A 14,086-nucleotide genomic window follows, 5' to 3' on the forward strand; every position below is an offset into this window, starting at 1 on the left:
CCGAGTCCCCCAGTGAAGGAGAACAGCAGTGTTGCGAAAGCCTGAAACCAGCCGAGAGCAGGTATTGTGGCTTCGTGTTATCTGTATCACTGATTTTTATATCAGACAAGGAAACAGGCTATGACAAATATGTAACAATATTGCCGTGAACGTAACGTTAAGAAAGCCAACCTGCGGTTCAAAACTTTCAAACATGATCAGATTTCACTTTCATTTCAAAAACAAACTCCCACTTTTCTTCCAGTGCGATTGGTCGGCTGTACACTGAAGAGGAAGACGCCACAAGTAACGAGCGGTCAAACTTCACGTGACAAAGACGCGTTTGCAAAGTGTGCGTTTTTATTTTCAGAGCTGAAACAATAAGCAGAAATTTATTTTTTTTGCTGATTACTTAACAATTACGTCATTTGTGCTTAACATGCTGCTTTTTTTTTCTCCGTTTCTTGTTATTGTCAGCTGGCTATCTGCCTAGTACCCTCTCTGGAGGGCGAGGAGCCTTTCTGACTTTCTGAAGAAGCTCAGATCTTTTAATCTGCGCCGCAAGATGCTCGAGATCTTCTTCCAGTCTCTTGTAGCCAGTGCCATCTACTGCGCTAACTCGTTTGCAATCACGAACAATTAATCTCTACCCCCTATACACTATAGTTCATTTTCTAACACACTGATTTCGTATTGTCACAAAGACCATTTCTACCTTTCATTATAACACTTGCATACTTTAAAGCAGTTATTGTAATTATTGTTTGTACCATGCTCCAATCTTTTGTCCTGCTGTTGTACTAATCATCAGGATAATACTGATTTAAACTGTTCTGTACCCATCGGGCCTGTGCGACATGCAACATTCAGGAGAGACATGAAACAACTTGTACTGAGGTTTTTTCAGTCGGTAAGCTGGGAGAGGACCACAACATTCACAGCGCTGGGTTGCGAGAGTTGAGAGTTTAACTGCGCTGTGTACCGCAGCGCCGGAGAGAGCAGCGAGAGTAGATGAGATGGACTGTTCCTGGATGAAGAAATCAGCACACTCTGTTCTCCTTGTTCGGGGAACAGGGACTGGACTGGGGGGTGGGGGGGGGTGGGGGAGGCGGGTTTGAGTGTCAGTCTGGCCAAGGAGCTGACATTACACTCCTACATTCCCCTTACGTCTTAATTGTTTCAAGGTCTTGAGCAGGGGAAAAAAAAAAAAAAAAAAAAAAAGAGAAAGAGAAAGAAATCTAGTCGACTCTCTCTCACCACACCCCCTGTAGAGAAAAGTGCTACAGACTTTGCGGATGGGATACACAGAAACAAGACAAGAGAAACAAGACGGGGGGGACAGGAAGGTGGCTCACGGACGGAGCGTGACATACGAGCGGACAGACAGACAGGCAGAGAGAGAGGCTCCTCCGAGAGAGAGAGAGACAGGCGAGCTGCTGGAAGGCCTGGCTGGCTCTTCCCCAGGTTACATAAACAGCTCCAGCTCTGGACTTAATCTGCTGCCAGCGAGCTAGCGCAGCCGCTAACAGCAGGACCGCTCCGAGACAGTCACAGCACCAACCTGACTCACCCTGCAACACGCAGGCATGCACATACACACCGTCCACGCTGCAGAGGACAATGGCCGAGTGTCCCTTGCTGTATCCCCCCTTCAAATGGACGCAACGCTCTCTCGTTAATGAAATGACCCCACCCCCACCCCACCCCCTGGACTAGTTCCTGCCACAAGAGAGTTTGCCAGTCATCATTCAGCATTATGGTGGCTATAATAGAAAAGTGTGATCTATTCATCTGAGCCGCACCGGCGTCCCTCACAGGAATTTTCATGCCATTTTTTTTTGTCTCACTTCTACAGCGTGCCGAGATAAAAAAAAAAAAAAAAAAAAGGACAGCGCTGCATGTGTGTGTGTGTGTGTGTACATTTTACAGGAATGTGAGTTGCTGGGGGGTAGTAGTGGGAGCTGGCACAGCCTCCACATTATTTTCTGTCCAGTATTCCACAGAGTAAGAGCTCGTCTCCTCTTACCTTCGGTCATGAAGTAGGGGATGCGAAACCTTCCCTCTAGGACTCTCTGTCTGAGCACAGGCAGAGTGGGCCCGTCGAAGGGCAACGCGCCGCACACCAGAACGTACAGCACCACCCCCATACTCTGTGAACATGAAAAGATGCACACACACACACACACACACATACATTGATCAAGGTCGGGCCAGGAACAGGAAACAATCGCCATATACACAAATCAATCAATCCGATGTGTCTGGATGTAAATAACGCTGAGGTTATTGTTTGCATTCACAGACACACAAGTGCATTTTTTCCCGTTTGTGCGAGACAGCTGGGAAATCACACTCCACATTCCCACAGCAGCACAGGACAGGAACAGAATCTGCTGACTTCATATTATATATACACATGTATTTATAGACACATTCACACATTCAAAACATGTCTCGTCTCAACTGATGTCATGCAATATCTCAAGGAAAGAGACAGATAGTTCCTGACATGCTTTAATGGATGCATCAGTGTATGTCTGATTAAATATTGAATATAATGTGCTATTGATCTTCAGTTTGCGACCAGTCATCTCACCCAGATGTCGAGCTGTGGGCCCTCGTACTGCTGTCCCTCAAAAACCTCTGGAGCAGCATACGGCGGGCTGCCGCACCATGTGGCCAGAGGCTCCCCGGGCTGGAAGAAATTCCCAAATCCAAAATCTGCATAACAACAAAACACCAGAGGCAAGTGGGTCAGTGGGAGGAATGACGGAGATCATTTCAAAACGTAGAAGTTGAAAAGGTAAAGGCCCTTTCCAAAACTGGACGACTGACAACATGGTATTTAAAGCAGTTCCTGTCAAAAGCCAACATGTTACTGTAAAGTATTTCATCTGAGTGCAAAATTAAAAAAAAGGGGAAGAGGTTATGGTTACAGTAGAGCTGCGGTGATTTGAATGTTGAAGTGGTCACACCGTAAAGAGAAAATATGCAGAACAATGGAGAGTCATGCCTTCTGATTGAGAGCTTTTTAAGACTCTTCATGGGGTCTTGCAGGTTTTTGCATAACGTAATGTGTGTGATCCACATAGTTGTGCGTTGAGGAAATGGGCCTTTGCATGAGGTAACCTCCCCTGGAGACTGACACGAGGTCATCGGTGCTCCGCTCGGATTGGTTCACAGCGGAGAGAGTGGTTTAGAAAAACCTTCAGGAGGAGTAAAGACAGGGGAGGCGAACTTACGCTTGGATGGATACACACAAACCGAAAGTTCATGTCTGCCTTTCATTAAACTCCAACTGAAAGCTCTAGTAGTATCTGCCAGATCATACTCTGTCAACTTGCGTGCCTGCAATCACTCAGTCAACCCCCTTTTTTTTCCTGTTAGTTTGTATCATTCTCATCCCACCTCTGCCTTTTCCAAACCTTCCTCTCCAGTAAATGATTCTTTGTCTCCTTTTTTTTTTTTTACAAGACTCTCCTCTAGCTCTTCTAGTGCTTGTCCCTCAAGCCGAGATCCATCGATCCATTAATGCATCAGGAGAATATTAATCAAACTATTCAGTCAACAGATCAGATCAATATTTTTTTAATCAAGAAAATCTATAACTGAATGGATGACAAATGATAGAGAATAATTCCATGTTCACTGAGCTGATAATTAGCGAGACCCTGTGATAGCGTCATGGGACTTGACAGCAACAGGAGCAGACAATCAGACTCACTTAACCCTCCACCCCCACCCTTTTTCCATAATTCAAAACAGTTATATAAACAGAAAACTGTGTTGCAAAACAAATAAATAACATTGATAAAAAAAAAAAAATCTGGCTTACATAATGGGGCTGGAGGTGATGTGCACGCCGCTCATACACTCTGTGTGCAGTGTGAGAGCGAGAGAGATCGAATGTGTAACCAATTGCCTTTTCCTTTGCTCTGTAACTGGAAAGGATCATGATGCAAAACAAAAATTTACAAGCCACTGTCTCGCGCACACACACACACACACACACACTGAGTACTTCACATAGTGCAGAGTGGTATTTGATTTTTATAATTCATTTCATAGTCTATAAAATGCACTCAAGTAGTGAAAACATTATTTCTAGGAGCGGAATCAGAACAAAATCCTCACGTTTAAGAAGTTGAAGGTGACAAATTGTTGCTAATGTTACTTTGTTATTTACTTGTCGTGTGTTATCTATTTAAACAACTCTTTAATTATCACAAATGTATGTGTCCTTTAACAATCTGTCAAGCTGACAATCATCCACTAATTGTTTAGGGTGTCTGATGTCTTGTGATCAAGAGAACTGCTCCCATATCATGTGATTGTGATGCCCATTCATTGTGTGACGTCATAGATCCATCACATCTAGTTCACGAAGGAAAGTCAAGATTGGAAAGATCAGAGCGGTGCACACTCCGGCTGCAAAAAGGAGAGAGAAGGGGGGGGGGGGCGGGTTTGATGCCGGGTGTCGGTGCACGCGTTCGATCCGTTTAATGACTGCAGTGCAGGCAGCAGCAGGTGTGGCTGAAATAAATTGGATGGTAAACCGGCGCGCCACAGTGGAGTTTATTACAAGTATGTTTACTGTCTGCTTCTGCTGCTGCTGCTGCTGCGCCGAAGGTGAGATGATGTGAGATGTGAGATGCAGAGGAGAGTGGAGCAGTGCAGACGGTTTATCGTCAGAAGCTGTGACCCAATTCATGGAGCTGAATACTGAGCAGACTGGTTGACGTCAAAAGCTCCAGCACGCTGCGGGCTACTAACAGCACTCACAGCTCCACAGGATGGGCGGGCAGGGTGGGGTGGGGAACGATTGAGTGTCGCGCACAACAATATTAGCATAATATTAGCCTAAACATGTCACACTGGAATAAACTCTTGCTAACGGCTTATAAAACTGTGCGTGTGTGTGTGCATATGACGAGTGTACGAGTGAAGAGCAGCAGTAGTCAAAACGGTATTGTTCCTAATAACAGGGTGTGAGCATTGATACAGTTCATGGCTGCAGCTAAGGATGCAGTGCATTGTGCTGGATTTACTCTTCCTTTCTCCTCTAGTGTCTTTTATCTCTTCACTCACACTGTTATTATCTCAAAACTTTTCTCTAGTTGTCATGCTTGTTGTAAACCTCAGGTTCCTGTGTCCTCATGAAAGACACCACTTCAATGTCTATGATGATGAGCCTATGCAACTTATGAAAGACAAAAATGTGGGGAAAAAATTGGAATTCCTCAGCAATAAAGCACCAACTTGACCTGTGGCTGATTTCAGCAAACTTCAGAAGGAAATGCCATTATAACAGCTCTTCTTTCATGCACAGTCAAATCCTGATGGATAGTGCAGAATGTGGCGGTTTGGCCTAATCTGGCTACCCATGGCCACCTGTATTTAATGCAAATCACAGTAATGCTTGCCCTTTGTGTAACCTTTGGGTCCGTATTAAAGGGATAGTTCAACATTTTGGCAAATTGGCCCATTGCCATAATCCCTATAGTTTTAGGAGTAGGATTGTTACCTTTATTTGTCGGTGCAAGCTATTGCCATAATCCCTGTAGTCCAAGGATTAGGTTTGTTACCTTTAATTGTCAGTGCAAGCTATTTTTAGAACGGCAGAGCAGAGCCGCGAGCTGCTCAGAGCTACGCTACGGAGGCTAATGGGATTTCTTGGTTTTCCTCATCAAATACACAATCCAACAACTCCAAAACAATCTCGTGGACAAGTTGTGACCTGCACATTCACCACGCTATGAGATAATAACAGAACGTTATGAGACAGTTGTTTTCGAGGCAAATGCAGAGACTGATGCCGAAAAACTGCCCCCGATGGGAACACGCATCAGCGATTGCATGAATTTACCTCGAAAACAACGCCCTCTCATAACGTTCCCAATCATAGATTCTCCTACAGTAAGTCTCAGTAATAACATCCGTCATTGCCCCTTTTGAGTGTTCCTGTTTATGGTCGCACAATGGCGGAACAAGCCCCTGAATGCTCTCAGAGCAGGGGCGTCCCTCTCCACCTTCAAGGATCACTTGAAGACTCGTCTCTTCTGCGAGCCCCTCCTCCCCTAACACGTCTAACTGATGCTTACTGTTCACACTGGATCTCCTTGCACTTTGTCTTATTGAGCAGATTCAGTACTTATTCCTACTTCAAGGTCTGCCGCTATATTAAAGCTTGAGTGTCATCCCTCACTTGTAAGTTGCTTTAGATAAAGACGTCTTGCCAAATGAGTGAAACGTAAATGTAGTCCTGTATAACAGATATTACTGAATCAATTTGCTGACTTCCTGGCTCCTCTTGACTTGTGCATTTCCTTTTTACTTCTGACATATGCCCAGAGTGGCAGCTCCTAAGTTTAACATCTCACAAATAAATATAGCACATGTCATGATGTGTCTACAGTTTCCATTTTGACATACAAATTTGTGCAGATTTCAGATCTGAGTTTTTTGAGTGTTACACTTTAATTTCCTGCTGAATAGAACAGAGAATTTTTTATTATTTGAAACCAAATTTCTTTGGGGCTTTAAAGATCACGTGATACGATCAAAAGCGCTAGAACAACTGCTCAGTGGTGCTTGAGGTCAACTGCTGTTTGCAAGGTCAGGGATGGGTTTGGTTGCTCAATGGGAATGCTTGATAAATGGTAACTAAATAAAGTGATTCTACATCAGACCGAAAATCAAACACAGCCAGAGAGCAGCTCTGTTCACTGACTTGCAACACAGATCATAATGATCCAATATAATCAGACATTACAGATAGACGGAAGAGATAGTAGGAGGAAAACATATCGGCAGACAAATCATCTTGTTTCATCGTGTACTGTAGGAACTGTATCTTGTTTCTTTGTAAGAGACAGTATGAAACAAAAATCCATGCATCTGAATGTAAAAGTAGAAACAGTTTGTTCACTATGTCTACTTGACGTGGGTGTACTCACTACATTGATGAGCAGCACGAAACACCTTAAAGGGATAGTTCAACATTTTAGCAAATTGGCCCATTGCCATAATCCCTATAGTTTTAGCAGTAGGTTTGTTACCTTTAAAAGGGACAACTAGGAGTTTCTCCATCGGCAGAACCAAAAATTCCACGACAATAAAAAAGTCTCATATTAATGTGGATGAATCTAAGTTACCCAAACTTGTTAATGGGTCCATTTTCGATAAATATATCGTTTTGTCTCTATCGTTATTTTGTAAATTGTAGTGGTGGAAATGCTGGGCGAGCCTTACTTTCGGTTTCGCGGACCCTGCCCGGTGGACCAGGGTAATAACGCCACCGAATCGCCGTTTATGGTCGGAACAACGACGGTATCTGATCATCTTCGAACCTCTGACTTTCATTCTTGATCAATGAAAACATTCTTGGCAAGACGTCCGTCCTGTACCGGTCCAAGAATTTCACCGTGCGCGCAGAGGCTCATGGTAAATGTATTGTGAAAACACTTTGCTTTCCAAACCTCCTCGTTGTCCCTTTAATTGTCGGTGCAAGCTATTTTTAGAACGGCGGAGCAGAGCCGCGAGCTGCTCAGAGATATGTTACGGAGGCTAATGGGATTTCTTGGTTTCCCTCATCGGTTTTGCATGAATTTACCTCTAAAACAACTCTGTGTCTTAACATTATTATCTCATAGCGTGGTGAATGTGCAGGTCACAACTTGTCCACTAGACCGTTGTGGAGTTGTTGAATTGTGTATTTGATGAGTTCAATGAGGGAAACCAAGAAATCCCATGAGCCTCCGTAGCGTAGCTCTGAGCAGCTCACGGCTCTGCTCTGCCGTTCTAAAAACAGCTTGCACCGACAATTAAAGGTAACGAACCAACTCCTAAATCTATAGGGATTATGGCAACGGGCCAATTTGCCAAAATGTTGAACTATCCCTTTAAGATTTGATGAATTCCCAATGACATTTCGTGATATGAAATATCAGTTATAGCTCATTTGTTTCACCATAAAATTCAACCCTATGCAACCCACACCATGCAAATATAAAACACATATTTCCTGCTAAATCACACAGGCTGCCACCTCAGCCTCCACTGATCCTGCAACTTGCTTTTGTTTTTCTTGTTTCTTCTCTGCACTTTCCGTTCCCCTCACTCTGTCAACTTGAATGTAAAGGGGCCGTTTGAAGTGAAAACATGAAGGGCACCCCCCTCTGCTGCTACTGCTCCCCTCTCTGCTGCAGCCACCATGAGCTTGACCTTTCTTTGACTGACCACTGCCTGGTTAAGCTTCATACACACTGACCAGTGGTGGCCTTTAGAAAGCAGGGATGCATCACTGGTTTGCAGGAAATCCCCTGAAGCATAGGTACTGTGTCTGCCCATGCACATTCGTACTAGTGCTGCAACAAGACACTGAAAAGAACTGAAAAGTACATTTTAAATAATATATCAAAACTGGCCAGATACTGAGTGGTGCCAGTTTCATTATCATTTTTTGTTTTAATATTGTTGGACATTTGAACTTGGAGGCTGAATTACTAACTGTCATGAAGATTTAATGTATAACACAACTGAAACAAACACACAAATAAGGGGTGATGGCGATACAATAAAATGTAATGTAATTAAATGTCTAAAAAAGATTGAATAACAGCAATGACATAGACTTTTATTTCAAAGCAAGAGGAAACATCTCATCTAAAACTGGTTTAAAGGCATTCCTTTAGTTTATATTGTGCTTAGTGCATTTACTCAATTAATATGTATTTGTTGACACAAAAAAGGAGGTGGGGGTCTGTGGGATTTCTCAGTAGTCCCATCAATCATTTATTTTTGTCATACTGTATGCTGTCCTATCCAATTTGCATTTAAAGTCTAATGAATGCATAATGGATTGAAAATGGGAACAACCAGTAGCTGAAGCTCTGGACACACCTTCACCCCTCTTGGTTGGACTGATGTGAACTGACATCACTGACTGATGCAGTTGGGAAACCAGACGTGGCGGAGCTTCTTTTGTCACGTACAGTACGGACCTGACATGTTTACTCCATGCGCCATTTATCAAACACATCAGAGCACATAATGGCTGAGAGGGGTACAGAGTGTACTTTGCTGCGGATGTTCTCCCTGGAGAAGTTTTTTCTCTAATGACATAGCCAGGTAATGTTCTCTCTTCATTGTTTTCCAGCTTCAAATCTAATCTGCCGCGCCGACAATCGGCTGTGAGTCAGACATGTTTGTGAAAATTACTGCCGGGGTAATAACATCTCCAGGTTATCATCTTGGACCCTTCTGAGAAACGGTGGAAAGAGGACGATGCGAGCGATGATGCGGGTGGAACATTCGGTTCTCTATCAGTTATTGTATGGTTCTTCTGTCCCATGTGATTTTACCTCGTGGAGCAAATAAATAAATATAGAGGTTAAACTGGGTGATCATGTGTCATTTTTCCTCCATTTATTGGTCTGACAACATTTATCAAGACGGATAAATGTGATTTTATTTGTCTGTTTGAAGGTCATGATGCCAAGTCCCGGGGCATTTTTCGCGTTCATACTTGGTGTGTCTGCTATCCATTCACACCAGTATTTTTAGCCGTCGTCCAGTGATCAGCTCACCTTAGATGGATTTCAGTATCAGCTCTGAATAAAGCCCAAGATAAACCTTGGCCTCTTTCAGAGCATTGCCACAGCTGCAGCTCTGCCACCCTGCTATGTGCCGCTCCTCATTATTCTTCCTTCATCCTCTCATCTGTTACTCTGTCTCCCAAGTAGCCAATCCATTTTATCACCTCCTCTCCTCCTCCAATTAAACCCAAACTCTGTCTTCCCACCCCTCTCCGAGCCTCCCTCCCCCCTCCTCCACTCTGGGACACAGCGGTAGGGTGACATTCTCGCTAGCCAGCTCTAAATGCCAGTTGCTTAATAATCACACTTTGAAGCTTGTACTACAGACCACCAGCTTACTCTCGAATCTCTGCCTCTGGGTCTGTTCCTCTTTCTGTCCTTTGTCTTTAAAGTTTTCCACCTCAAAATTAAAGCTAGGGGTCACCGGGGAGGGTTTTTTTTTTTAATCTCCTCTGATCATCAGTTTTGAAAAAGGTGGCACAAAAGCCTCGCTTTTTAGACTTTAAGACGCCAGTGGCATCTTTCAGCCAAGAGCAATCTCGCAAGCAACCCTCAGACCACTTCTCAACACTGTGCAAATGGCCCGGGCAGGTGGTTAAGACATTTCTGGACTACAGCGCCACAGAGATCATGACAGGCAATGGATCAAAACCCGATGGCTCCATGCGCACGTCGAGTATTTCTCATCCATCAGCGAGCAGCTTATGGGGACATCCTGCACTGAGCCTTCACGGTACTGTACTGTACCTGCTATCTTGATGTTCATGTGGCCGTCAAGCAGCAGGTTCTCCGCCTTCAGGTCCCTGTGGACGATGTTTCGGTTGTGACAATACTCCACCGCCGACAGGATCTGCCAGAACTTCCTCCTGGCCTCAATCTCACTGAGGCGGCCGTGCTTTGCCAGGTAGTCTACAGCCAGAGAGAGAGAGAGAGATACACAGTGCAGGGAGGTGACGTGTTATTTCAGAGGTACACAGATTATCAGGCAGATTGTGCTTTACATAGACTTACATAACGTGGCTCCACACTTTCAAAGAGTATAATAAAAGATCACTTTGTGCAATTGAAAATGATGGATTCACGCAAATTTGTGCAGAGGTTTAGTGGACGTGTTGAAAGGATAATTTTGTTTTGTTCAAGTGTCGGCCTGGTGCCAACAGCGGCTTACGGCTGCTCCATTTTCAAGCTCGCTTGGGAAATGATTCAGTGCAAGGCGATGTCATGCTTTCTTCAGAAACCCCTGCTCTGACCCTACGTGTGCGCGTACGTGTGCACGTTTGAGTGGGCAGCGGTTGACAGTGAAGGGTGAGCTGTGTTGTCATAGCTGGAGGAGGAAAAGGGGAGGACCGAATTTCTGAGAAGTGGAGTTCTGCTACACGGTGTCCACACATTAGTTTAAAAAAAAAAAAATCTGGAACAGGGTGCGAGGTGGGAGGTTTAATGGTGATGCAGTGTTTGCAGCGCACACACACACACACACACACACACACTGAGGCATACAAACACACTTGATAATCAGTGGAACAAATCAAGATGCTGATGTAAATAAGAACTTCAGTTGTTGCCCAATGAGCGACAGAAACCTCAGACTTATCTGTTAATCTGCTGAGCACAGGCAGAGTTTGTGGTTGTTTTTTGAAAAGATGCATGAAACCAAAGCCCATGCTGTCGTCTCTCTGGGGGTGAAGTCATGAAATGTTACCGTCTTCTTTTCTCCAAGCATCCCTATCGCTGACCTTTCTCTCATTGTTTGCTTTAAGAACGCCCTTATTGTTTTTCTAACCTTTACCACGCAGCGTTCACCGTCTTCAAAAAGATTCAGCCCAAGAGAGCATTTTACAGGACGTGTGATTTTTATTTCTATTTTTTTCTGCAGTCCCATGAACTTTGGAAAGTGTGGCGTTTGTTGCTGTCGCCAGGGTTCCTCTTCACACCTCTCTGTCCAGATAGCTTGCTAGCTCTTCAATTCACACTCTGCGGCAAACAGGATAGGACACTCTGCTGGCTTTCCTTCCAGCTGGCGTGGATACAGACCACCAACCGAACCTGACAACAATGCACAACAACCGCGACAAGCCCAGCCAACAAAACTTCATATATGTGTAAACAAAGTGTGCAAAATACATGACATGCAATTAAGTGAGGCTCCAACCGGTCACTCTCAGAAAGGAGATCTTTTTGTAATCACAAAGCATGCAGGGACTTGAGGTTTAGTTTGCTTTGTGTGTGTTCCAAATACTTTATATATATATATTTTATATTTTTCACTATTGCAATATAAATTTTACTGTGATTTCCCTGGTTTACACACATTTTGTGCAACAATAACATCATAGACAGAATTTCACAACAAGGCTTCTGTCAAGACGCACAGAGATGTCACACTAAGCCAGTTTCACAGTCCGTTAACATCAAAAACATTGGGCCATTAACTAAACATGAGATATTCAAAGTAGAGCAACATAGAAAACCTGAGGCCAATAACTTGTATCACGCTGTAAACACCTCACCTTAACAACCCAAACAACTCTGTATTGCCTCAGCACTGGGTTGACCAAAGATCAAATTAGTATTGGGTCAAAGACTGTACAATAAAAATGACTAAAGACTGTAAGCTGCACTATTAAGCTCCGAGGAGATGATGCTGCCCCATCATCCACAGAGTGGTTGATAACCAGCCAACATCTGACAGAGCGAGAAAACCTGATTAGATAGTAGCTGGCAGATTCCATAGAGGAGGCCATTCAGTGACCAGGGCAGCGTTCATGCAACGCTGCTAATCAAAAAACACACCAGGAAGGGGAATGTGTCAAAGAGGTCCAAGCATGCACCTGTAAGGAGAACAGGAGTCTAAGGTAATAACAGTTCTGGGATAAAAACCTCTTCCTCTGTGCCTTAAAGGGACAGTTCAAAATTTTTGGCAAATTGGCCCATTGGCATAAGTCTTATGAGTAAGTTTATTACCTTTAATTGTCGGTGCAAGCTACTTTTAGAACGGCGAAGCAGAGCCGCTAGCTTCTCAGAGCTATGCTACGGAGGCTAATTGGATTTCTTCGTTTTCAAATACACAATCCAACAACTCCAAAACGCTGTTGATGCCTTAAAGGGATAGTTCAACATTCACCACGCTATGAGATAATAACGGAACGTTACGAGATGGAGTTGTTTTCAAGGTAAATTCATGAAAAACAGCTGATGCGCGTTCCCGTCAGAGGCAGTTTTTTGGCAAGCAGTCTCTGCATTTGCCTCGAAAACAACTCAGTCTCATAACGTTCCGTTATTATCTCATAGCGTGGTGAATGTTGAACTATCCCTTAAAGGCATCAACATCTGACCAAAGTGGAAAGACAAGTAGTAGGTCTGTGAGGTCAAACGATCAACCCTCAATTCAAAACTTCGGTAAAAATAAAAATCTGTTGCCATCCCAATTCTGATGTCTGAAAGGCAAGTCATATCCAGGCCCTACCCTCCGTCTCTCACACACGACAGTTATTCACTCATGCCCTTGAACACGGAATAGAAATCGTGATTCGTGAGCTGCATCTACTCACCAGTGAAGAATAAGAAAACCAACAACTTACTTCTGAAGGCTACGATCTATTTCTGGCAACAGTTATCAATACTGTTTTCTGATACCGAGTAACCAATCATCGTGTTAACAGTTTAAACTTTGAAATGCTCAACAAACTTAACGCTGAACGATGCAATTAATCTTGAGTTGATTCTGTATGAACGGCAGCACTGTGCTGCTTCTTCTTGCTCTACAGTAGCATTTGGAAAACAAGCCATTACTGTTTGAGTAATCAACACAGCACAGCGCAGCCAGACTCACACACACACACACACACACACACAATGCGGTATGTTGCCCCAGTGGAAGGATGAGTAATCCACTGATACAACGTTGACGAGGGCAAGGACCCCGGCACAGCGAGGCATGCGGCGATGCATTCTGGGAAAGCGAACAGGACAAGTATGAATCATAGGGGTATTAGGGAGCAGCTCAACAACCACTGTGTTCCACTTGTGCCGAGAGCCGGGTGAGGAGCTAAGTCTCTTAACAGCTGCTCAGGTTTTGGACGGGACAAACATCATGGGTACAAACTGGCTTGTTGGACAGACCTCTGGCTGGACTTCAGACAACACTGTGGGGCATGTCTGGTGGGGGTGTGTGTGGTCTGTGTGTGTGTGTGTGTGTCTCTGTGTGTGTGTGTGTAGAGGACAAGGGGCAAACTCACACTATCCCACACACTCTGTTACCACATCAGTAACTGATACCCAAAACCACTTAAATACGGCAGCCACATTAAAGGCAAATCCATGTGCGTGTTGATAGATGTCGGTGCTGATTTCATACTGGCACCCTCGGGGTTAAACTGGGCCGGAGCCAGCTGGAGCCCAGCGCCGCCCTCTCATCAAAGTTAGAACTTGCCAAAGATCAGATGCAGCTATTCGTCATGACAGTTCGTTTCTCTTCCATTACAAGAGGGAATCAATTTTTTAAAGAATCC

At 44.2% G+C, this 14,086-nt stretch overlaps 1 protein-coding gene across 2 annotated transcripts in view; it reads right to left on the reverse strand.

Annotated features, from left to right (window-relative positions):
- The window catches only part of sik2b (salt-inducible kinase 2b), a 47,865-nt gene that overhangs the window by 18,653 nt on the left and 15,126 nt on the right, over positions 1 to 14,086 (reverse strand). For both annotated transcript variants that reach the window (XM_083985473.1, XM_083985472.1), the window contains exons 4-6: positions 10,323 to 10,484; positions 2,576 to 2,700; positions 2,006 to 2,129 (exon numbers count right to left, since the gene is read on the reverse strand). In XM_083985473.1, coding sequence (XP_083841599.1) covers positions 2,006 to 2,129; positions 2,576 to 2,700; positions 10,323 to 10,484 — 411 coding nt within the window. The remainder of the gene's footprint in view (positions 1 to 2,005; positions 2,130 to 2,575; positions 2,701 to 10,322; positions 10,485 to 14,086) is intronic.

The sequence above is a fragment of the Trachurus trachurus genome (genome assembly GCF_905171665.1).
Source record: "Trachurus trachurus genome assembly, chromosome: 13".
NCBI lineage: Eukaryota > Metazoa > Chordata > Actinopteri > Carangiformes > Carangidae > Trachurus > Trachurus trachurus.